The sequence below is a fragment of the Spermophilus citellus genome (assembly GCF_964194105.1).
Source record: "Spermophilus citellus genome assembly, chromosome: 1".
In the NCBI taxonomy this organism is placed as follows: Eukaryota; Metazoa; Chordata; class Mammalia; order Rodentia; family Sciuridae; genus Spermophilus; species Spermophilus citellus.
In genome coordinates this window covers 282,621,480-282,647,551 of record NC_138182.1, presented here as the reverse complement: position 1 = coordinate 282,647,551, position 26,072 = coordinate 282,621,480, and the positions used below count along the sequence as shown (strand labels likewise).

The 26,072-nt window shown below is 47.3% G+C and overlaps 1 protein-coding gene across 2 annotated transcripts in view; it reads left to right on the top strand.

Moving 5' to 3' along the window:
- The window catches only part of ADCY2 (adenylate cyclase 2), a 380,789-nt gene that overhangs the window by 13,621 nt on the left and 341,096 nt on the right, over positions 1 to 26,072 (top strand). For both annotated transcript variants that reach the window (XR_014021747.1, XM_081292584.1), the window contains exon 2: positions 5,141 to 5,338. Coding sequence is in view for 1 of the 2 variants with exons in the window: in XM_081292584.1 (XP_081148710.1) it covers positions 5,141 to 5,338 (198 nt within the window). In the remaining variant the exon portion in view is untranslated. The remainder of the gene's footprint in view (positions 1 to 5,140; positions 5,339 to 26,072) is intronic.

Below are 26,072 nucleotides of genomic sequence, written 5' to 3'. Positions count from 1 at the left end.
ATGTAAATCCCATGCATGTATCTGTATCAGACCTTTTTTATGGCTACACGCACAGGTCATCTTGCCCAGTGATCACTGTTGCTTGCAGTGTGCCTGTGATGTGCCAGACACCAGCAGCCACACACCCCTGAGTCTGTGTGCCACGGAGAGGCCACCCGAGGTCGGCTCCGTCTCCCCCAGGCACACAGTGGCAAGGAGTGGGTGTGGGCTTCTGCCCTTTGTCTGTCTGACTGTGAAGCACTTCCCTGAAGCCTGTTTCTTCATCAGGAAGCATTATTTTATGTAGACTGTCCTTTCCCCTTTCCCATCTAGATGAAAAATGGTGCTTTCAACAAAACCACCACCACCACCACCACCACAACAACAAACCCGTGCAGACGGGAGGGAGGGAAATACAGATACACCATGGTTCTGTGGAAAAGCCTCCGAGGCAGCAGAATTGTCGCATAATAAATAAAAGCGATGGGTATTTAATAGGCCCAGCAATTAGAAGAAGCCGTACAAAATCACCAGAAAAGACATCGAAAATGAAAGGATAGAATGTTGGAAGAGAGTGATTGGAACCCATTATCGAGGCCGTGATGAACTGGTGCCCGGCAGCTCCTTTGTGAAAGGCACCTTGGTGCCTCCCACTCACTGTGCCTCGAGGGGTATTTTCTTTAACCTTTTTAAAGGGGTTTAGTACATTTTAGGACTACTAAGGGCATTTCCAGACATTTTATTTGTTCGCATTGTATAGAAATGTTTTTATTCCCACAAGGGAGGGAGGGTTGGAAAATACAAAAATATTTAATTTGAATGGATGATGTTTTGGCTTGTTTTTTTACGAGTGACTTTGTTTTATATTCTGAAGTTTGAAAACTGGACTGACTTGGGAGAACACAGCTGCAGGGTGCAGCTCTGCGGGTGCAGCTCCCTTCCCGTGCTCTGGGGAGGGTGGGGCAGGGGAGAGTGTGGGACTCTGTTCTGAGGGCCTGTCCTCATTGTGTGGACTTGGCCTTAACGTTCCTTGTGAGATCCGCAAGCCCTGGAGTTTACAAGCTTATACATTCATTAAAGAATGTGCTTATGTTCTTGTTTGTTTGTTTGACACTGATATAAAAGGTCCTGTTTTATAGAGAAGTCCATATCAAACCGTGTTCAGACCTGGCCATCCAAGACATGTGTAGAAGGAATAAGTGGCGCTCTCCTCCTCAGAGAGTTCCTGTTGTTCAGTGGGCCCAGGTTTTCTAAAGGCAGGGTAACCACCATGAGCAGCTGTGTGTCCTAAAGCCCTGGCCGGGTGGCTCCCTGGCTTGCCCACCAGGCAGGCCTAATGCTGGAAGCTGGCCCTCCTCCTCTGCTGTGTGGAATGCACAGTGTTGTCACATACCTTGTGGGTGAGGGTGCCCGGCTGCCTGGGACTGCGTTATGGCTTGGGGGCCATCCTCCTTCGAAATATATGGAAATGACCCTTGGAGACTGTGTTACCACAAGGATAATGTAATCGTTAACCCAAAATGCTTGCTGGCCATGTTGTTGTTGTTCTCAATTTAAAAGAAATTAAACTATTTTGCGGGTCTCTAAGGGATTTCAGGAGCCACCACTATGCCTCTGTAACTAATGGAGAAGTCAGACCAGAGGAGTTACTCCTCAGTGACCAAATTTTAGAAAATAAGAAAAGAGAATAGGTACTCCAATATTTTAATCAAAAATAGCATCAGTCTTAGGCACTGCACCTAGCAAGGTGAGACATCGGGCTTTGCCGCTTGACAGACGGCTTTCCAAGAGGAAGTCAGGAAAGGCTCCTTGGGGCCACTCACCTGGTCCCACTTCCTGTGAGGACTGCCTCTCTGTCCGTCCGTCCTTCCTCCAGCAATTGCTAATTTCCACCTGGCAGTCATCTTTGTCTCTGCTTCTCGGTCTCTCTGGCGATGTAAGAGCGGGCGGAGGCCACAGTTGTTTCTTCCCTGCTGAGTTCGTGGAAGAAGCCACAGTCCTTAGAACAGTGATTTTCTGGCCGCATAGTGGTTGGTTTTCACAAGCGCAGTGAGTTCACTGTGGAGGCTGCAGGTGCAACTGGTTTCCATGGATCCGTGTGTAGTGATCATAGTCTCAAAGTTGATGTCCTCCAGAGGCTGCCGTCCCTCCCTGCACGCTCATGGCATCTCTGAGTGCTGGGGAGCTCTCGCCGCCGCGTGGATGTCTAATGCCCTTTTGAAATGGCCATCAAAAAGTGTCCGAGTAATAACTTGGGGACTTGATCATGGATGCGAACGGCACTGGAGGCCCCGAGTGAGGGCGCCTCATTTGATCTCCTTGCTTTCTGCCAGTTCTGGAGAGAAACCCTTTTGGCCAGGTGAAGGCAGACCCACCCCCTTGTTTGGACTGCTGATTGCCACAGGACCAGAGGGCCCGTCACCTGCCACAGACCCTGCGAGCCGTCCCTGGCTGGAGTCCTGGTGCTCTCCCTCGCCAGCCTTATAACCCACAGCAGCCCTTCGTGTGCCTCAGTTTCCCCAACTGTAGAATGGTGCTCACACGAGGGCCCCCTTGTAGGGTTGTTGTAAGGGATAAGGAAATTAATATAATTATTTTATTTCTGAATTTCTTTCCCTGTTCGGGTGCCTCTTTCCCAGGTGTCAGCTGATGCACACATAATTTGGGAGAGAAAAGGAAACAAAGTCATTGGAAAGGGGGCCAGGATTCTGGTTCTATCCCCTCTCTGGGAACCTGGGCGGGGTTTTCTGGGGATCTGCACTTCTTCTGAGGACAGTGGCTTGGCACTTGGGTGGAGCCATCTCTAGTGTGAGGCTGGAGCTGCTGATGAGATGGAGGAGCCCTGTGCCCATCATTGCAGCTTAGGTATTTATTACCTGGCTGCTCCATACAAGGTCTTGCTAAGTGGCTGAGACTGACCTCAAGCATGCACTCCTCCTGCCTCAGCCTCCTAAGTAGCAGGGATTATGGGTATGCTTGGCTTTTCAGCTGATGCCCCTGCGGGTGTTTGAGTAACTCCACCCACCTGGGTGAGGATTAAAGACCTGAGGCTGCATCCCATGCTCTCACGAATGCTGTAGACAGCAAGATTTCAGTTAACATTCCGCCAGGGCTAAGCCTCAGTCCCTGCTTGCGTGATCAGAGGAAACATGGTGCCTGACATGGGGCTAACGTTGCACGGAACCGAAATAATTGGTTTGCCATGGGGGGAAGGGGCGACTGGGAGATAAAGAGAAAATGGGTATTGATGTACGAAAATGAATTTAGAAAAATGCATCATCAGTAAGAGGCTAAATAATAAATGCCTATTTTTCTTTTGCCATGGGAGCCCAGGAGAGATGGGGGATATAGAATAGCAAACAGCATATTCTTGTAAGCATTTTCTGGGCTCTTGCCTTCTATATTTAGGACTTTCTGACCCTTTTCTATTAACCTATAATCCCGTTAAAACACTAATTGCTATGCATTAAGGTAAAAGCTCATCGTGATAAGGCCGGGGTACTTACGGTCTCTGATCCAGGCGAGGAAGTTGGTGTCTTAGATCCTCCTGACACATTGTGCTCTTGCATTTTCTCATTTTCTTGTATTTTCTTTTATATAAAATCTATTTCCCCATCTCTCGGGGAAAAATGTAAAGATTAAAGTCTAGATTCTTTGCCTAGTTTAAATAGACAATATTGTATGATCTATTCAGAAAAACTGGTTATCTAATATAAAATGAATTTTCAATAGTTCAAACTGTTCTACTTTTGAAATAATTTTTTAAAATCCTTATTATGGTTTAGATGTTGTGTCCCCCAAAAGCTCACCTGTGAGACAATGCGCAAGAAGGTTTGGAGAGAAATGAGTGGGTTATAGCCTAAACCTGATCAGTGAATTAGTCCCTGATGGGATTAACCGAATGGTGACTGGAGGCAGGTGGGGTGTGGCTGGAGGAGGTGGCTCATTGGGGGCGTGGCTATGGGGTATATATTTTGTATCTGGAGAGTGAAGAGCTCTCTCTTTCTGTTTCCTGATCATCATGTGAGCTGTTTCTCCCTGCCACACTCTTCTAACATGATGTCCTGCCTCACCTAGAGCCCTGAGGAATGGAGCCTGCCTTCTGTAGACTAAGACCTCTAAAACCTTGAGCCCTCAAATAAACTCCTTCTCCTCTATAGTTGGCTGATTGGGCACTTTAGTCACAGAAGCAAACAACTGACAAAAATGCAAATCAAAACTACTCTAAGATTTCATCTCTCTCCATTCAGAATGGCAGTAATCAAAAATACAGGCAATAATAACTGTTGGTGAGGATGTGGAGGAAAAGGTTCACTCATACACTGCTGGTGGGACTGCAAAATTGGTGCAACCACTATGGAAAGCAGTATGGAGATTCCTCAGAAAACTGGGAATGGAACCACCTTTTGACCCAGCTATCCCACTTCTTGTTTTATACACAAAGGACTTAAAATCAGCATACTACAGTGATGCAGCCACATCAGTGTTTATAGTAGCTGAATTTACAATAGCTGAACTATGGAACCAACCTAGGTGTCCTTCAATAGATTAATGGATAAAGAAAATATTATATATATTATATATATATATATATATATATATATATATATATATATATAATATATATATATGAAATGGAATATTACTCAGCTTTAAAGAAGAATGAACATTATGGCATTTGCTGGTAAATGGGTGGGGTTGGAGAGTATCATGCTAAGCTACATAAGCCAATACCCAAAATCCAAAGGCCAAATGTTTTCTCTGATATTTGAATGCTAATTCACAATAAGGGAAGAGGCACTAAGGAAGAATGGTTACCTTAGACTAGGTAGAGGGAAGTGAAATGAGATGAGGGGCGGGGTTATGGGGATAGGAAGGATGGTAGACTGAAACAGACATTATTACTGTATGTGTATATGACTGCATGACTGATGTGATTCTGCAACATGTACACTCAGAAAAATTAGAAAATATACCCATCTATGTAAGATATATCAAAGTGTATATATGCATTCTACTGTCATGTATAACTAATTAAAACAAATTTGACTAAAACACCAGTAGACTTTGACACTGATTAACATTAGAACAATGTAACAAGATAAATTACAAGTTTCATGGGATCTCTCAGTTGTAACTTCTCATTTTTTCCCCTCCTTAGGAAGTTGAAGACCACGTGGCCTTTTTAATAACAGTTCCAACGGCGTTGGCCATTTTCTTCGCGATATTCATCCTTGTCTGCATTGAGTCTGTGTTTAAGAAGCTGCTGCGTGTGTTCTCCTTGGTGATCTGGATGTGTCTCGTGGCCATGGGGTACTTGTTCATGTGCTTCGGAGGCACCGTCTCTCCCTGGGACCAGGTAAAGGAGTTAGAGTGCTTTTTTGTGTTTCTTCTTGCGCCTTACTCTGTATTCATCTTAGTTCTGCAAATGTGTCTCTAAACTCCAAAGAATAGACCTAGAACTGACAACAAATTTTTAAAAAAATTTTGTATTATTCCTTTTAATCAACATCATGGTATATATTTATGGGGAGCAATGAGGTGTTTTGATGCATGTGTACTTTGTAGGTTGATTAAATCAAGCTAATTAACATATGGAACACCTCATCTACTTATTTTTTTGTGTTTGAGAATATTTAAAATCTTCTCTTTTAGCAATTTTTAAATATACAACCTATCATCATTAACTGTGGTTAGCAGTGAAATACATCACTGAATCTTATTCCTCTACTCCACATGAAAGTGAATTAAGCCAGGCCCAGAGAAGAAAGTCTTTTGAAATAGCCATTTTTGAGGTGCCTGGTGGCCGAGAGCACTCAGTGTCCTTTGTGACTAATCCATCCTGCTGTCAGCTGGGGAGCTGGACTGGTCTTGTATGGTCCCCTATTTGACTAGCTGAGCTGCCGCTTGGCTGAGTCTTATTTTATGTCTTGAGCCCAACTTTGGTGACGTGGTTCTATTTCCTGAGTGCCCCATCTAGGTTTCCAAATCCCTTTGGGACTGGAGCCCTAACCCTACTCTATCCTAAACCAACTGTCCAGGACCCTTGCCGTCCTTACAGACAGACTTCTGTGACACTGCGTTCCTAGCAACATGATCCCACGCTGTGAAGAGGGCTGCTTCACATTCCTGTTGGGACCACCAGTCTGTTGTGGTCCTCGGTGAGGCTCTTGGCTTAGAAAACGCCCCGTCTGGGTGGTGTCCTGCCTTCAGACTGTGGACTAACCAGTGGGTTTCCCGTGGGCTCCTGCTGGGTGGTGGTCCTCCCCATGTGGCCATCTGGCAGCTTGATCACATGGTGTGCTGTCCAGGGAGAGTCCAGCGGAGCTACGGGTAGATAAGCTTTCAGCTCAGAGCTTGTAAGTGAAGCCATGGGTTTGCAGCCGTCCAGAGAGAGAGTGAACTGAGCAGCCCATGGGGTCTTCATGGGGTTGGTGCAGACATCGGGCGCCAGGGTGTCAGAGAGAAACAGAGTCCAGAAATGGGTGGAGGAGGAGCCAGTAGGAGGAGATGAGAACAAGGAGGAAGAATTGCCAAGGCCAAGGGAGGACACAGCTCAGGGGGAGGCGCAGGGCACAGGCCGTGCAAGAGGCAGAGTGTTCTCGGTGTTTCGGACAGAAACCACCCAACTAAGCCCTGAGATGAGGTTCCTGGGGGCCTCTCAGTCGGTCGTCCTGTGACCTCTGCCAAGCCATCACGGCCCATGTGCCTCCATTTCTACCTCAGAGGGCAGGGCTGGGCTGAGTGGACTCAAGTTGGTCTGTTTGGCTCTAAATGCTGTGTCGTATCAGGAGCAGGAATTTGTGGGTGGCACCATCTGTCCTTCGCCACGGTCCCAACCAAGCCCAGCACACCTGGCCAGCAGCCTCCCGACCTCGGTGCCCACCTCTCTTCTTCACAACCCAAGGTCCTGGCTTTACCTGGTCCTACAGGGCTTGCTGTGTGAGCCCTGCCGCCTTGCCCAGTGCACCTTCTTACCGGCACTAGCCAGCTGCATAAGAAGCCTCGCTCTCTGGAAGGCCAAGATTCCCTTCCTGGTTCCACATTTTCTTAGTTTACTTTTCTGTATGAATTACCAGTTTGTCATGTTCACTGACATGTCCACTTGGGATCTGGATTTAAATTACATTGAATTTCTGAATTTTGCTTTGAAAGATATATAAAGCCTAGGAATTAAAAAGGGATAATATAAAACACATCCAGAGATTTGCTGTCTTCTGTGAGAATCATTTTACCAAATGACAGGGCAAATCTCTCTAAGAAATGTGTTGACTTCCATATCCTTCAAAGACCTTTTTTCTTCTTTACAAAATCAGTAGAAGTTTTTCCTAGATTTATTCTTAGGCATGTGAAATTATTTTCTTGTTCTATAAATAAGAATTTTAAATTGCCTGTTCTGACTGGTTCATGTTGATGCACAAGAATACCATTTTTTCCCTTCTTCGTCTTGGGTTTTTTTTTTTTTTTTTTTTTTTTTTTTGGTACTGCGAATTGAACACAGGGGCATTGAACCACTGAGACACATCCCCAGCCCATTTTACATTGCATCTTGAGGTAGGGCCTTATTAAGTTGCTAAGTTGCTGAGGCTAGCTTTGAACTCGATCCTCCTGCCTCAGCCTCCTATACTATTACCATTTTTTTAAGAGAGAGAGAGAGAGAGAGAGAGAGAGAGAGAGAGAATTTTTTAATATTTATTTTTTAGTTTTCAGTGGAGACAAAATCTTTATTTTTATGTGGTGCTGAGGATCGAACCCAGCGCCCCGCACATGCCAGGCGAGCGTGCTACCACTTGAGCCACATCGCCAGCCCAACCATTGGTTTTTAATATCAATCTATATTCAGTGATATTGGTGGATACTTGCCAGTTCTTCTGGTTTATCTAAGAGTCTCAGTTTGTTTATACTAATAATATTGTCATCTGCAGAATGTCAGGATTTTTATCTCCCCTTCAAATCCGATGTCACTCCTCTTAGGCAGTGCAGCATTGTCTAGTTTGTTGGCTAGGGTCTGGCATAGGGAGGAGCAAGAGCAGAGTGACATCAGCTCCGTTTCCAACCCAAATGAAGCCTCCACAGTTCCTGAGCGGCAGAAGCTTGCCCCATCGTTTTAGTAATAATAATAGAGCTGGGTCAGAATGCAGCCTTCCCACCTGGGTGGAAGGTTCTTCCACAGTTGAGGTCCTTTTTGAGGTAGCCTTCCCTGACCTCCATATGGCGCCCCATCATACGCCATCCCTCACCCCCCTCAAGCTTTTCCGTAGTGCCTCAAGTCACACTGCTCAGCCCGACTTGTACAAGGTGGCCTGTGCTGAGGAACACAAGTGTCCTCGGGGCAGGGCTGTACTGTCCTTCCGCCTCCTCTCCCGGGAGCCTGCTGCTCCTTTGATGTGTTCTTTAATGGATGCTGTGTTTCAGCTCCTGGTTTGTTGTGCTCGTGATTCGTGTCCATTTATTCCATTTTTACCTCTCTTTTGATTTTATAAGACATGTTTTCTTTTGCTTTGGTTTTGCCTGGGTTTGGGTGCTGTTCACCTGCTTTAAAACAACCTCTCATTCATGGTCATTTTGCCTCTGCTGCCTCGGGAGTCATTTCTCTCAGGGGCAGAGTTTGTTGGCCAGGCTCTTTGCTATTAGCCATTGTGTTGTTCCCTGGCAATTTTGTTTCCAAGCTGATCTTGTGTTTTTTTTTTTTTTTCTTTTTTAAATCTCTGTCCCTGTGCGTGACCCCAACCATTGGGTTCTTTCTCTGGCTTCTGGGGCTCAGGAAGAACCAGCTCATACGCAGCAGCTCAGCCTGGACACCTGTGCCAGTCTTGTGTTGGGTGGCCTCCGCCTGTGGCCTGGGCGCATTCCCGGAAACACAGCTGTGACTACCCACTCTGCTCTCCCCCGCACGACACTTGGGAAAGGCTGTGGCCGGCACAGTGGTCACAGCTCTTCCAGGCCACTGTCCTGGCTGGAGGAAAATGTGCTTCACGTCGTGGGTCTTCTTGCTCCCTTGACAGAAAAGGGACGCGCCCAGTTCCTCTACTGGAGATTGGAATCCCGCCTCCTATTCCCAGCTTTCCCAGGGGAGTGGGGATCTGCCTTCTGCTGCCATATTACTGGGAGCTGCTGTCTGGCTGGCTTTCGCATAGATGCCATAGACATGGGCCCTCAGTGACCACTCGCCATCCAGCAGAGTTAGGTGGGTTATGAACTACTGTGAAGGCTCAGCTGAGCTTTGGGTTGCAGAATTTGGCTCCACAGACTGCTCACAGCCTGCAGGGCTGTGCTATATCCTCCAGCTTTTGAAGGCGAGGCCGACACTTTTAGACTCTTGTCCCCTGAGGGCAGCACTGATGTCTCAAAGCCCTGAGCCTCCTCCATAGATCATATTTACACTTTCCCAGGGCCACAGGCCAGGGGGCAAAGACACCCCCAAGAGTTGGCACACTCTGAGGGCCTAGGTCACCTGTCAGCCGCAAGGCCAGGCTAGACCCCTCTGTGGGCGAGGTTTTAGCCTCATTGCATGAAGGCTACCTCACTGAGGGTAGCTCCCATCCACCAGGCCTCCAGGAGAACACAGCCATGGGCAGCCAGCACATGCCTGGCCGCAGGGTTGTACTGGGCCAGCTCCGATTGCTTCCTTCCCATAGCCATGAGCAGGGCAATGTCCGCCCTGCGTTAGGGACGCAGAGACCTAGGCACAGGGGGTGAAGTCTCCAGCCCATTCCAAGCTGATGAGGCACGTTGAACCCCAGGCTCTGACTCCAGAGGTGAGTTCCACTCAAGAGACTAGTGGTTCTCAGCCAGAGTGACTGTCATCAGGTGGGCAGAAACCAGGAGTGTCACAAATAAATACCCTACAAAGCACATGGCAACCCACGCCACAAAGAATGATCCAGCGCCACCTGTTAGGAGAACCGAGTCAGAGCACTGCCCCTAAGTGCAGTGTTAAATAACCCTCTGTCCAGCCACAGAGCGATGCCAGTACGTGAAGCAAGAGTGGAGTCGACAGTTTCCATCAGGCAAAAGGACAGATTTTGCAGTGTGTGACCCTGAGAGGGTGCAGGCAGGTGTCAGGGTCAGGCTGGGAGTCGGTCAGCAACACGGCTTGATAGTAACTGGGGAAAAGAGGAAAATGGAGGGGAGAAGGAAAGACCTCAAGAGAGGCCGTCAGAGGCCTCGGCTGTCTGTGGACTTCCCAGTGCTTACTTTAGTTCAGTACCTGCCAACTCCATCTTGAAAGTCCCTTTGCCTGTGCCCCGGGGACTCCACCCTGCTGACATTTGCTCCCTGTAGCTGCCTCCTGAAAGGGAAGGATTTCACAGGAGCGTCTTGTGCAGTCGGAGCAGCACAGCTCGCTGCTGGGTTCTTGACCCGGCTGCTCAGTGGCAGCGTTTGTGTTTGACACAGACGTCTTTCCCGCCTGCCTTTGGGCTGCTCTGCAAAGGCCTTCTGCTCAGACTCCCACTTCCCCGCTGAGAAAGTGGACAGGAGGCTCGGCGCTGAGGCTGGAGTTGCATTTCATCTTTGGTTTAAACGCACTTGAACCATTTTGAAGTCAAATCGGCCGAGGAGCATATGAGACATCTTCTCTGTCTGATCTCAGCGGGATGGTGCTTGTATTTAAGAGCCCAGCAATGGTGTGTATGGATTCTTTTCTCCTTCTGTCCAATACACTCCACAGCACAGCAGCCATTCCTGTCTGAGCCTCTAGACATGGAGGGGATGACTGTGTCCTGAGAGTCAGTTCCACCAGAAGTGGCTTCATCAAGAAGGATGAATGGCATGGAGAAAGAATCTGCTCCTCTGTGTCACTGAGGTGGCTAACAGTTGACCAGAGGGGCAGGAGGCATGGAGCTAGAGGATGTACCTATGCACCCCACTTGTTCCCAAGAGCAGCCTTCGATCCTGGGTGGTCTGTTTCAGTTTCCTGGGCTGCTGTCACATGGTACCATCTGATTGTGTCCCACAGCTTAGAACAGCAGAAATGTCTGTCTCCCAGCTCTGGGGTCACAAGTGCGACATCAGGTATGGGAGGAGGTGTCCCTGGGTGAGGGGCAGCACCTTCCCTGCTGGGTCCAGCCTAAGGCTTGATGCTCCGTGGCTTGAAGATGGGCCATTCCAGTCTCTGCCTCTGCCTTCCCTTGGTGACCTGTGTGTCCCTCTCTCTTCTCCCCTCCTTATAAGAATACCAGTCAGGTTGGATCAGGGCCACACTAATGTCCTCGGTTCCCATGATTGATGTAAAGACACTGTCTCCAGATGGGTTCTGAGTGGAGTTGCATCCACTTGTCCTGGGGCTTAGGACTGAAGCATGTCTGGGTGGAGTCAGTTCAACACCCAGCAGATTTCATTTCATCAGAGGACCATCTGTCCCAAGTGTGCCCCTGGAGGGTGGCCAGTGCTTCTGTCGTGGGCCACGTTGTACTCATTTCCCCTGCTTGTCTGGTAATGCACTTGACATTCATGTTCCTTATACTCCAAATCACCGTGGAAGGAAACATGTGCAGGGATCTGTGGAGGGTCTTTCAGACCAGTGTCCACCAGGACTTAGATACATGTCCTGGTCACCCGCATTGCTGTGGAAGTTTACCAGGGCTTTCTCTGTGGGCTTGGTGTGCTCATGGATGTGGGTTGACCTCTGCCTGCTCCTGTGAGGCAAGTGCTTCTTCTTGGTTCCTCTGTTAAAGACATTGGGTGCATCCTTCTTGCCTGATCCTTGGAAGAAAAATCTTCAATTCTAAGCTTTTAAGTGATACTTAGCAAATTTCTAAGAAGAACAAAGCTGTTTCATCTCAGCTGACGAATGCTGACTTAGGACCCTCCTTCTGAGATGACTTTCTGAGATAGGAAGGGCATGTTGGTGAAGGGCTGAAGCTTGTCTTCATTCGGGAGAGGCCAGGCAGAAAGGTCACCTGCAGAGAGAGGAGCCGAGTCCTATTTGCATCCGACTCTGGTTTTCTGAATTTCCCTTTTTTGAAGAGCCCGTTTAGCAGAGCCAAGAGCATCCACCCCTGCCAGCCCCACTCCAGCACTTGGAGGCCCTGCTGAGGTCACGTGCACAGTGGCTAAGTCACCACCACCGATCCCGAGACTGACGTTCGGCTCCAGGAAGAAGAGACTTTCTTTGTCCTGTTGTTTGAAAGGAAGTCAGACATTCAGTGTGAGCGCGTGTTTATTTTTTTACAAAAATAGGACATCGGTGCACAAACATCTTCCTTCTTATTGAAAATGGGTGAGAATGAATGAAAACCAAGGCCTCCGGGAGCTTTGAAGTGGAGCAGTCATGCTGGCTTGCCCTTCCTCTGGTGTGGCTCTTGGAATGTGTTAAAGAATGTACTTTCCACAGGAAGAGCCCAGGAGCACGGGATAAAGGGGGAAAGGCCACCTAGAGACTCGCCCAGGGCCCCTCACACCCTCTGTGTGCTGCTGCTCAGCAGGGCAGCTTCTCAGGGGGCGATTCGGACACGGTGTGAGGAGGTGCACGTCTGAGAAAACCTACAAAGTGGTCAAAGACATTTCAGTTTGCCAGGAAGATGAGGCTCTTTGTTTTTTTTTTTGGTGGCGAAGCACATGCTGAGGAGACCTGTGACTCCTAGGGAAGTCCAGCGGGTGGCCCAGCTGGCAGTGCAGTTATTTTGAGATCCCACACATTTCTGGCTGCAGAGAGTGGAGGTGGCGAGTCTGATTCCTCCCCACTGTTGGGTCCTAACCAGACGCGGTGGAAATTGTCCTGGCCGTGCAGACAGCTCAGCGTTCACCAGGACCTCACCTGGGCTTCCTGGACCTGGTTTTGCTTCAGTGGATGATTCTGTTGGGGTTTCTGGAGTAATCTGCTTCCTCTTCATTTCCCTCTGGCCTTTTCTTAACAGAAGAAGGCTTTGGTCCTGAAGATGGGCTTCTGAGTCAAGCTGTTATTGAGTGATGAGACTTGCTTTGCAGTTCTTACCTCTGTGCTTTTGTAGTCCCAAACCCAAACTTCACGTCCAATATGCACTTTAAAAAAAACTTGGTACCAGCGATTGAACCCAGAGGGCCTTTGAGCCACATCCCCAGCCCCTTTTATTTTTTGAGATAGGGTCTCACCAAGTTGCTTAGGTCCTCACTAAGTTGCTGGGGCTGGTCTTGAACTTGGGATCTTCCTGAGCCTCCTGAGCCTCTGGAATTGCAGGCGTGTGCCCCCGTGCCTGGCCAAGATGCATTTTAAAGACCGTGTGGTCTTGGAGGCACTTTGTTCTACTGTTCTTTTTAGCACAGTCCTGCCCACAGAGTGAACACACTGCAAAGAATTGAGGAAATAACTGAATGTGGCTGCTTGCTGCTCTTCCACAAGAACAGTGGAAGACCTTCCCCAGCCCTCCCTAGGTCAAATGCTAGTTGTTTGACACATATAACTTCTTTATCTGCACAAACCCATGGAGTGCTATTATTATTTTCATTTTACTGATGAGAATACCTAAGCCCAGAAAAGTGAAGCAATTCCCACAAAGTCACACAGCTAGGAAGAGAAGCAAAATTTGAACTTGGCATTGTGGCACCATCTTGTTTTATCTCTGCATGCCCTTTGTCATGCATGACCGTGGGGCTTCTCCTCCTGTCATGCCTAGGCACACAGCAGAGTACCGTGTGATGTGGAAGGGACATAGTTGGCATCTGGACTTGCAGAACCACTGTTGGTTCAGAAGAGCTTCATGGGGAGGGGGCTGTTTCTTCAGATATGCCCAAAGCTGTCAGCATTCTGAGTCACCAGCTGTGCTCTCACGGGGGGGGGGGGGGGGGGGGGGTAGCAGGTCCACTCTGCAAACCAATCAATCAGGGGAGACGGGACTTATTTGACTGAAGGAGCCACAATACCTGTGTATGTGTTGGTAGAGGAGGGTGTATTATTGTTTGGGAATCAATTATTACTTTAATACAGAAACTGAAATTTCATGTTATTATAAATGGATTCTTACAAACAGATTCCTTAAAATGTCACCTCTTTATGCTAATTTTGCATCCGGGTCTGTTTTTGTAACCATATGCCTGCTCTGGGCCCTGTACTTACCTGTGGGAAAACCCATCAGACCTAAGGGACGTGGGGGGCATTCACTCCCCAGGGGCCAGCCAAGTGCAGTGCGTAGGTCCCCAGCCTATCCGTGCAGGGCCTGCTTGGGTGCTGTCTGGCCTCCCGGGGGCCTGCAAAGTTCTGTGTGGGCAGCACTTGGGCAGCTAGCAGAGCCTTCCAGAAAAGGCAACGTGAGGGCCAACCAAGGAGTCTTGACCAAAGTCTGGAATTTGCAGTGTTTTCCCCCAAACACTGAAATTTTACAAGGGATAAAAAAATGTTCCCTGGCTTTAGCATCTTGTGCCCCTTGTGTTCACCAAATAACTTCCAAAGACCTGACCGCCACAGAATTCCAGCCACCCTGTGCCGAATAGTGAAAGCTGCTGTCCTGTGAAGCATGCACGGGACCCAGGCACCTAGCACACCGCACTCGTCCTCAGGCTGGGGCTGCGTGGATGGACCCAGGCCCGTGGGCAGGGGAGCTGCCGGAAGGAAGGGGAGTGAATTCTAGACTCCCCGCTAGAGCAGCAAGTTCTCAGGAAAAAAAATAAATCCAGAGTTTAAATTCTTTCCTATTAAGAGTTGCTAAGCAACACCTCACTTAGCTTCTCCGGTTTTCTGCATTTTAAATTTCCTTTTCTCAGCAGCCACTAACATCATCCTCACCTAAGTCATACAGGAAGGAGCAGGGGACGTGTCTCAAATCCGGTAAAGACTCTCACACAGAGGAGATGTGGCAGCAGGCGGTGGACCCAGGGTGAATCAACACTGGGGCAGCTCGAGTGCCATTCTGGGTGGCCCCAGGAGGCTCTCTCCACTGCGTGGGCAGCACTTCCACGGTGCGTTTCTCAGCTGAGCTGTAGGGTTCTCATCTGGGGACGGGCCCCAGGTACTCACAGAGGCGTAGGTTTAATTAATTAACTCACCGTGTTTGTCTTTTCAACCGTAATCCGCTCTGTGGGCTGCAGCTTGCCATCTCTTTGCTCCTGATCCCCAAATCCTCGACCTCCAGCTCAAAGACAGCTCCACAGACCCAGAGGGACAGGCAGGTGTGTTCTGGGGCCTGGGAAGTGGGGGGAGAAGATGAGGTGCAGAGGGCACGTTCCTCATCAGGAAAGCCCATTTAGTACGTTTAGACTGTTCTGGCCAATTATCCTCTACCCTCTCTGCCTGTAAAGTCTCGAGCCCGAACTAGGGGTTGCATCCAGAATGAAGTCTTTCCTGAGGTTACAGGAGAACACAGGCTTCCCATCTTTACTCTTTTGTGGTCTTTGCCCCGGTGCATTTGGTGCACTACGGCAACACATCACAGATGGAGTGATTTCTAAATAACAGACTTGTTTTGCACAGTTCTGGGGGATGGAAAGTCCAAGATCTAGCTGCTGCGGCTTCTGTGTCTGGTGAGCCCTGAGGTCTTTTTCCAGTGTGACGCTTCTCAGTGTCTCCCCATGCAGGTGGATGAGCAAAAGGAAGAGAAGGCTTGTGCTCACAGGACAGAGAGGTGGGAGAACTGGGACGCTCTCTGAAGCCTTGAAAATATTGGTCCCATTTGTGAATGGGGTCCTCGGGCAGCTAGCAGAGCCTTCCAGAAAAGGCAACGTGAGGGCCAACCAAGGAGTCTTGACCAAAGTCTGGAATTTGTAGTGTTTTCCCGAAAACATTGAAATTTTACAAGGGATAAAAAAAAGTTCCCTGATTTCAGCATCTTGTGCCCCTTATGTTCACCCAAATGACTTCCAAAGGAGGGGACACAGTCATACATACAATAGCAGGCTTGGAGTGAAATATGTCCTGTTTCTAGATCTTTCCTGCACCACCATGAGCATGGGAACACTGGTGTGTCTCTGCTCTGGAACATGCCCAATCCCCACACGCCCTGGAGCTGCCACCCTGGCTGCAGCACTTGTATTGTACTTGGATGTCATGGTGCCTCTTGATTTCCCTACACATGGGGACAATGATGGGGACTCATCAGAGTTTGGGAGAGAAGAGCTTCACTGAGCAGCAAACTCGATTAGGGCCCAAGGTGACAGGCCACTTTGTGGTATCTGTGGTTTAGGACTGTAGTCATGTCCCAGAGTTCACAGGACAATGTGCCACAAGGTGGGTGGCTCAGAACCACTGGAACTGCCTCTTGATTCTGCACTCACTGTCTGAGACGAGAGGCCACGCGCCCTCTCCCTCTGGAATGGGGACTCCTTCCCCAGCCCGTGTCTGCAGCTCTTACTGTGCATCTGTCTTTAGTGTCCGTTTTCCTATAGGGACACAGTGTTGGTGGAATAGAGGCCCACCCCCTGCCAGTAGGGCTTCATCTTAACTAATGATGTCTGCAATGACCCTATTTCAAAATAAGGCCACGTGCTCAGGTAATGAAGGTCAGGGCTTCAGTGCACCTTTGGGGGATGGGGGGCACCGTTTAACCTGCCACAAGTATCGAGCAAGGGTCTGATGTGATATAAATTGTGGAAATCTTATTTTCTAAGCCCCTGCAGACATAAATCTAACACCTAGACCCTGTCTGTTCCCCAGACCTGCTACCTGTGATAGGGGCACAGTGCCAGGTACACCTGTTCAGAGCTCTTAAGCATTTCAAAATGGTGCCAGCAGAACCTTAGAGCTAAGGCAGGCCCTTCCAAGCCTGGACTTGTGGAGGGCACAGTGCCACTCCAGGGACTGGCCTGCCTCTGCTGTCATGAGGAGAGGGCACTGGAGGTGCTGAAGGGTTTCTCGTGGAAGCTGTCACCTGTAAACTGCTGGTGGCAATTCCGGAGACCTGAGGATCACTGATTTTCCTTGTCTGTGACTTTGCTTCAGGGAAGAAATTGCTTCCCTGACACATAGCATCTGAGGGCAGGGGCAGGCTCCAAACCAGGGCGATTCGTGAAAAAAGGAGATAGGGAATGAGGTGGTTGTTTTTAAGTGGGTGCTTGTCTCTGCTGGAGGAGAAAAAACAAAAATTAAAAAAACAAAAACAAAAACATTTTGAGCTAAGGGTGGAGTCTTTTGCCAGATAAATGTCTTGGCTGTACTGCACTTGATTTATGATTGTTTTTGTCTGCTCTCTATAAATTCAGCTTTGTTTTAAAGAGAAGCTTTTGTTCTTGAGGGCTCATTAATAAATTCCATTCTAGGAACAGGTGCAAATTACATTAAATTTAATTGTTTTGTGGTAAGTTGGTTTTAGCAATTTTATTGTCCAATTAATTCAAAGCTGAGATGAATAAGCATTCTTCAGAAACCAGGGGCCTGAAAACGCCCTTCTCAAGTAGGAATGAGGCTGCTTGTCGACACCCAAGCACGATGCAGGGTGGAGACCCAGCTGGAGGGCCACTCTGCATACAAAATACAGCACTTGAAGACAGGAAAAGAATCCTAAAGGAATCAACCTTTAGGAGAAGAGAACAGAAGAACTCTAAGGTGGCCCGACTTCCCGCCCTGGGAGTCACTAGGCTGCGGCCCAGGGCAGGGGCAGAGGACCCAGAGCCCGGCCATCTCACGGAGTTGGGTGAATGGAGGTCTGAGCCTGGAAGGGCAAAGGTGCTGGAATTATCAGGACAAAATACCAAGGAGCTGAGAAGAGGATCTGCAGAAACCACAGAGGCTTCTTCTCAGCATAACACTGATTGGCACAGGATGAGAGGGAAGTGCCAGTGTCAGAGAAAAGACCCCCGGAAGGTGCATGTGGGGTGATTCCTGGTGCTCACACAGAGCCTGACAGCAGCTACGGTGAGGAAGAGGGACATTCCTAAGGAGGAGGGAGCCAGGGCATCAGGAGGACCTATGGGTTTCAAACTCCTACCCTGCCTGAGAGAGATTCCAAATACATACTTAGGAATGCACCATCCTACTCAGACTTCAGCACCTTGATTTTAGTAACTGATGGGACAATAAGAAAGATCAGTAAATACATATAGAACATTTGGAAAGTCCACGTGGATTTGCAGGATGGTTCACTAATAGTCTTCTTAGTGGACAGGGAGCAGTTGCCAAGATAGACCCCATTCTGGGCCATGAAAGTTCATGAAGTTACTGAAGGCTGTTACCATACAAAGTGTGCTTTTTGGCCACAATGGACTTAAATTAGAAGTCAATAACATAAAGTAATTAGGAAAAAAATCAATAAATAATTGGAAACTTAGAAACTAACTTCTAAATAACCCATGAGTTCAAGAAAAAATTACAATTAATTACAAGGGAAATTAGTGTATTGAACTCAATTAAATGGAAGCATGTATAACAATTTGTGAGATTTCCTAAAGCTGTGCTGCTTAGGTGGCAATTTATAATATTCAATGTTTATACTAAAAAGAAGGAAGGCCTCAAAGAGATACAACCACAAGAATGGGATCCTAAGTAAAATAAGTCATACTCCACACATGTATAACATGTCAAATGCACTCTACAGTCATGTATATCTGAAAAGAACAAATAAAAAATATAAATAAATTTAAAAAGCAAAAACTTAATCTTCCATCTGAATAAGTCAGATAAAGAAGTGAGAATTATCAGAGGAAAGAGAATTAGAAGAAGCAGAAAACAATGAAATTCTAAACAAGAAGACAATAGAAACCAACACTGATTCTTTGAGAAGATCAATAAAAATTCAAAAAAACTGTAGCCACACTTATCAGAAATAAAGAGAGAAGTTAAATTATCAGCATTAGGAATTTGAGAGAGGTTATCATTACAGATCCTACAGACCCAAAAGAATCATAAGGGAAGACTGTCAACAACTTTATCCAATGAATTCCACATTGCAGACAGAATGAATAAATGTTTTGAAAAACAAAATAACAAAGTTCATCCAAGACAAAAATAGATAACCTGAATAGCCCTATGTATGAAAAATAATTTGAATAAGTAGTTAAATATCTTCACATAAAAAAAGCTTTGGGCCCAAATGACTTCCCTGGTCTGTAATAACAAAATTTAAGGAATTAATAATCCCAATACTTCAGAAATTCCACACAGTAGAGAGGAAATATTTCCCAGCTCATATTGTGGGGCCTCCATTATTCTGGTGCCAAAACCAAAGACATTCCAAAGAAAGGAAATTATAAATGAGTACCTTTCATGAACACAGACACAAAGATTCCAAACAAAATTTTAATTCAGATTTAATAAATTTGATTTAATCCAACAACACATTCACACATATATGCACATACGCTTACACCAATATCTCTTTTTAAATATTCATATACAGGATAATTTATGTGTGTATGTAATTTATATAAAGGAAATTTATAAAGGATAATGTGTATATATATATATATAGATAGATGGATAGATGGATAGATAGATAGATATGGAAGATAATACAGCATAAACAAATGGAATTTGTGTCAAGAATGCAAAACTGATTTGATATTAGAAAGTCCATTTGTGATTTACCAATTGAGGGATCATGTCAGGAGGTAGAGTAAGTCATCATCTTAGCAGATGAAGAGGCATTTGGTAAGATTCAATACCTGTCCATGAGCACATCTCCCGTAACCTGAAATAGAAAGGAATTACCTCAAACTGAGAAAGACGGGGTGGAGGAGGGACTGCATCAGTGCGCAGGATACTTAGCTACCCGATGTTGTCATCTGCAATTGAGAATAAAATAAGGATGGTCCCTCTGTCCTCTGCCCTTCAGCACTGAAACTGGTGACTAGAGAAAAAAGCAAGAAATGCCTCAAGGACATTCAGATTAGAAATCAGGAAGTCAGTGTGTCTGCCTGTCAATGGGTGACTGTGGTGTAGTCACTACTGAGCACTTCAAGTGTGGTGTTTAAAATTGGATGTGCCCCAAGTAGAAACACTGACTTTGAAGATGTCATATGAAAAGACGGAATCTAAACTAATTTTATTAATAGTTTGTTAGGGGGTACTGGGGATTTAATCCAGGGTCAGTTTACCACTGAACCATATCCCCAGCCCTTTTTATTTTTTGTTATGAGACAGGGTCTCCCTAAGTTGTATATGGCCTTGCAAAATTGCTGAGGCTGGCCTCCATCTTGTGATCCTCCTATCTCAGCCTCTAGAGCTACTGGGATTACACTCAGTGTGCTACTGCACCTGGCTTCATTAATGATTTTTGACTCTTCACATAATGAAATGATTAAATTTGTCATCTTTTGGCCTATCATTTTGCTTATATTTAATATAGCTGCTAGAAAGTTTAAAATCATACATGTGGTACACATAGCATTATATTTGTATTGGACTGTATTGATCTGTGCTGAGAATCCTGTAAAAATAATACCTATGTGGCTAGTAAATACATTTACTGAGGTTTCAGTTTACAAGGTTGAGAGACTGAGTAAATTATTTTCTTACAGACCAGACATCCAATAAGAAATGGACTTAATGTAGCATCAAAATATGAAATACCTAGGAGTGAATTTGAATAGATAAATACAGCTCCTCTACACTGGAAGTTGTTCTACATGGTTGAGAAAAACTTATGGACCAAACAACTGGAGAGATTGAAGATACGAAGGACTGGAGAGAGATTCTGCTGCCAGACCTAGAGACTCAGTGCACTGAGACTCTGCTTCTCTCCATATCTGCCACCCAGATGCTTGGTGGCATCCCACCAAAGCTCCAAGCCTCTCTTTTTGAAACCAAGACCTCTTGGATTTCAGAGTTTATTATAAACCTATTATAATGGAGATAATATGGCACTGGTGCAAAGACAGGCATCTAAGCAGTGGGGTACCCTAGACAGTCCAGAAATAGCCCCACACATTGTGGTCTATTTTTGACAATGTTTCAAGCCAACATTGCTTTTGAAAAATAGCTACTGAAAAAAATGGGATAGCCTTGTGCGAAAATTAAACTTCTACCCGTGCCTTATACCATATATAAACATCAACATTAAATGGATCATAGACTTAATGTTCAATCTGAAACTATTAAACCTCTAGGAGAAAACATGAGGGAAGCTCTTATCCCTTGGGTTAGAAAGCTATTTCTTAAATAGAACACATTTAAAAATATGAACTACCAAAAAACTCTCATAAATAGGATTTTATTAAAATCATTTCGATTTGAAATAGAAAATGCAAGCTGCAGGCAGGGAAAATACTTAAAACGCATACCTGGCAAAGAACTTGTGCTAAGGAGAGAGAGCAGACTAACAACTTAAGGACAAGAAGACAGCACCACCCAAAGCTAGCCGGACCTTCCAGGAAGGGCTTCACCAGAGAAGGCAGATGGATGGCAGATATTCACAGGAAGCAGGATCCGCACTGTTAGCCACTTGGGAAGTGCAGATTCAGACACAGTCTGGTACCACCACTTGCCACCAGATTTCCTAAAGATGAAAACTGATGACACAAAATGTTGACAAGGACAGAGAGTGCAAGGCCCAGTGGGCACAAGGACACTTGCAGGAGTGACGGCTGTCCCTCATCGCCATGGTGGGAGCTTTGCAGGTACTTGGGTGAGTCAGAACTCTTCCAACGGTACACTTCACCTGGCGTGTGTTATTGCATGGTGAGTCGGGTGAACCTCTGTAAGGGGGTGGGAATGGTGGGGAAGGTCTCGTAGCACACCCAGGAGAATCCTCACATCCTCCAGTCGAAGAACACTGGGTAAATCGATGCTAGAATTTTCACTCAATGAAACAGTAAGAGTCAGATGGACAAAGCCTATTCACAGGGGTCAGAGTATATCATCCATTCTTTAGGTCTGGGGTACAGTTTAGCTGCAGAAGCACTGAGTGTGGGGCACAGAGGGGACTCACAGTCCTTCCAATCACCTTTGCCTTCCCTGTGTCCTTGAAGAAGGTGAAGCTCAGAGTCTGTTATGACAATGGATACTCACTTATTTCCTTATTGAGAATTCAAAGTCACCCATGTCACTCAAGAGCCATGGGGCTCTGTGTGCTCCTGGGATGTGGCACAAACCCCCAGGGCTGTCTGACAGGGGAAGCCAGAGCAGGCCTAGGGGAGCTGTCTGCTGGTTCCCTGCAAGGCCTCTCTGCTGCTGTAGTCTGTCTCTGTGAGCTTTGCAGAGTGGAGCAGAGACCCGAGTCTGTGCAAGGTGGAAGTGGGCTTCTGCAGAGTTGTGTCTCCCACATTGTGTTATAAAGAGCCAGTCATCGCAGCCAAGATTCCCTGGGTGTCTGTCCTGTGGGAGGTCTGCGTGGGTCCAGAATCCCTTTTGTAGCTTTGTAGGGATGATCTGACTGTGGAGAATTAATTCATCCCCATCCAGAATGCCAATTTGTGATTGGATCACTGCTAAAATAATGCTCCTGTCTGCTAACCAAAATGCCTTCTTTTGGGTGTTGGGCAACCTGGGAACCCTGCTCCATTGGGTGTGTTGAGGATCAGATGAGATCAAATGGGACTGTGAAATGTCCTTGATACTCTACTCAGGCTGCGGCAGTCTGAGGACTTCCACTGCTGTAGTATGAGGTCACTGTTTTGGCAATGTTGGGTAACAGCCTTGGGTGGCATTGCCTGGTGGTTCTACAGAGTCTGTTTCAGCCTCTCTGACACACTCAAGTGAAATGATTTAAGCTCTCCTACATACAGTGAGGCTGAGGGAAGAAGACGGATATTTTCAGAATGATAGAATTGTTTCTCCTGTTTGTAGAGAGCCAGGACCTGGTTTCCACTGGCCCCTACTCAGGACTTGGTATCTGCCAATGTGGGAACCTGTCCTTCTAGTCACAGGGCATAATCGGAGTTGCCTATGGCCAGGCCAGCAGCACCTGGCCTCTGTAGCCGACAGGGAGATTTCAGGGCATAAGAGCTTATTTCTAAGCTCCAGAAACACTCCTATTGCATAAAAGTTGTTAATTTCAAGAACATATTTTTTCTTAAGAGTACAAGAAGATTTCTAATTTGTTCCAATTGAGAAATCAGTGCCCTGAAAGTAATTGGAGAATATGTTGATGACTGCAAGAACAGCTAAGGTTTCTTTCTCATTTTGAGCACAATTCTATTTCAAGCCTAGGACATCTTTCACGTGTGTCAGTAGTAGGGACACACACGGCCCTGGCTTCACCCATGATCCTGGGATGTTTGTGTTTAGCATAATGTGACAGCAGACACTGGATCATTATTAACTGTGTCAGATTGCTGAGCACATTTTTTTTCCCTAACAAGTAGTGAAGTGACTTTGCGAAGTTGAACTCAGACAGAAAGAAGCCATTGCTACAATTGTGGATGCCCTGGGAGATCTCCGCACCCTTTCCTGGGCTTTGGGCTAGAGCCCTCGCAGAATGGAAATATAACTGACCCCGTTATTTGTGGGTTCCATACTTGTGAATTTGCCTACTCTCTGAGATTGATTTGTGCCTCTGAAACCAGTGGTCGGGATCATTCACAGATAGGCATAGAGTGGTTAAAAAAAATGAGTCACCTGAAGCTCACATTCCTAGCTAAAGCTGAGCAGGGAAGTGTTCTTGTGCCTGTTCAGCTCACATTGTGGTCTATTTAGTGTTGCTCTTTTGCATTTCCCTGCTTTACATGGATGATTTTGCTGTTTAGAACTGTCCCAAGCACCATGCTGAAGTCTCGTCTAGTGTCCCTAAGCTCAAGGAGAAAATGTGTGTGTTAGGTAAGCTTCGCTCAGCATCAGGTGGAGTGAGCCTGTGTCACTGAGTCAGTGGGTATTCAGCGGGGTATTTGGAAGCAGAAACACACATTAAACCAGGATACATATTGCTGCACAGATAAAAATGCTGAGATCAGGGCTGTGCGGGAACCCAGGCCTGTACTCGGTGTTCGGTGTCCTTTAACTCAGTATTTGTGGCCACTTCACAGACTAAGTATTGCGAGCAGCACTTGGGAGGAGTGGACAAGGACGGCGTCCACACTGACCTGTGCAAAGGGTGTTGCACGGGCTGACTTTCCCACTTGCTCCCTGCTGTGCGGAGACCACCTGGGCTTTGGCCCAGGCATGTCTGTGAGGAGTGTTTGTCCCACAGGAGCTGAGCAGCACTGAAATGTGGCAGACCAATGGCGGCATCGGAGGACCAGGTCTGTGTGAAGGATCCGGAACTCCAGGATTAAAACAAGGTTCCCTAAGTCAGTGTGTCCTTCGTGAGTGATCCCCCGTATCTTTGGTGACATCTTTGCTCTTTAGCAGCTGGTGTGTTGGCAAGGGATTGATGGAAAGTGGCAGATCAGGTGACAGGCCACTCCTGGGGCTCTCTTGGCTCCTGAAGACAACAGTGTAACAGAGAGCCTAAGCACAGTGTTCCAGGCATGGGCAGCCTGTTAGGGACACTTCTGTGATGGGGCCGAGTGTGAAACCAGATAGAAAGACTCCAGGAAGGCTCAGCAGGGGCTGTTTCTTTCCCTCAGACAGTTTTAAGGAAAGGACTGCAAAGGGCCAGTTGGGCTTCACAGGTGCCATCTGCAGGGCCAGTGTTGACCTTCCACATGCAGATTGCTGCAGGAGCGCAGACCAGGGGTGTCCTCAGAACGTATCAGGCAGGACTGTCCCAGAATGCCCACGTTCCATAGCAGCCCATGCACACCCCAAGGGCTTGGCTCAGGAGGGCACAGCTTCCCCGTGGTCTTTGTCAACCCCCTCCAGCTGCCACAGTGCTAAGTCCCACCCCCACCCTTGTGGCTCCTAGAGGCCCTTCTGGGAGGCCAAGTGGCTCTCCATAGACCACAGGCAGAATGCACGCCAGTGAGGAGCAAGAAGGGTGGTTAGGAGCAGCGGCTGGCAATTCATGGGATGGCACCACCTGTAGTGTCACTAAGAGCAGGCCAGGAGCCCCTGGTCAAGGGCAGTGACTGGTCCTCAGTGTCTTCTCCGTGAAGTCAGCATCACAAGAGTGGAGTTCAGAGGGTCTGAGGAGGTCCTTAGCACAGTGCCTGGCACGTGATAAGAGGCCCCCGGAGGCTGGCCGTGGTTCTGTGAGCCCAGCCCCCAGATGACTTCCCGGGACTCTCACATGTGCAGCTTCTGAGTTCTTTCATGAATAACAGAGATACTGATGCCCGTGGCTCTGGGCCATGTTCAGGTTACTTCTTCTTTTTTTTTTTTTATTGGTTGTTCACAACATTACAAAGCTCTTGACATATCATATTTCATACATTAGATTGAAGTGGGTTATGAACTCCCAATTTTACCCCAAATGCAGATTGCAGAATCACGTCGAGAGCAGATTATGCTTAGTGAAGCTAGCCAATCCCTAAAAAACAAATACCAAATGCCTTCTTTGATATAATGAGAGCAACTATGAACAGGTTACTTCTTAATTAGCATTGAACAGTATTTCTGTTGGCAAGATCTGTGTGCTGCCTCACCAAGCCCCCAGGGAGGGCATGCACTTCTGCAGTGGGGACAGAGGACAGCAACGTTCAGATGAAGCGCACATCTCAGAACGTCCTTTTCCTTGGTCCCTCTGACCATGATGCCAAGGTTTTTCTGCTGGTGTGCTTTGGCCACCATCAAAGGCAGGTTGGCCTGCTCACAAAGTGTAGCCCATGCTTCAGAATCTGTGTGTGTAGCCGGGCTGGACACCAGCCAAGCCAAGAGCTAGGAACGCTCAAGGCTGAGTGTGGCTGAGCTCCTTGCTCTGTGAGTGTCTGCATTTCCTTGAGCCTCAGTTCCTTCATGTTCAAAGGGAGAATAATGAATTCCCACAGGTCGCTGTCCAGAGGGGATGAGCTGTAGACCCTTAGGGACTTCCCGCAATGACCCTAAGCCAACGCTGCAGGCATGGGGAGGCTCCATTGGGATCATGGGTGGGAGCTGAAGGGAAGTGCGGGTCTGCTGGGTGGTGGGGCCCTGCGGCTGACAGGAGGCACCTAAGGGGTTCCTCTAGGTGGAGAGGGTGGCAGGGAACAGTTCTCTGCGGCCACTCACCTGGAGCTGTGGAAGGGCCACGAACTCAGTTCCTCTTTTCCCCTCCTTTCAACACTGCAAAACATACCAAATGTGGCACTTCATGAGTGTCTTTCTCTGTTGTTGACCTGACCACAAAAGGAAATCAGAATCCTGAGGCGCCCTGGCCCTGTGGCGGAGTTCCTTGTAAACAATGGCTTTTTGTTAATGCACTCTAGGCCTCAGTGAAGGTGCTTGTACACATACGTGC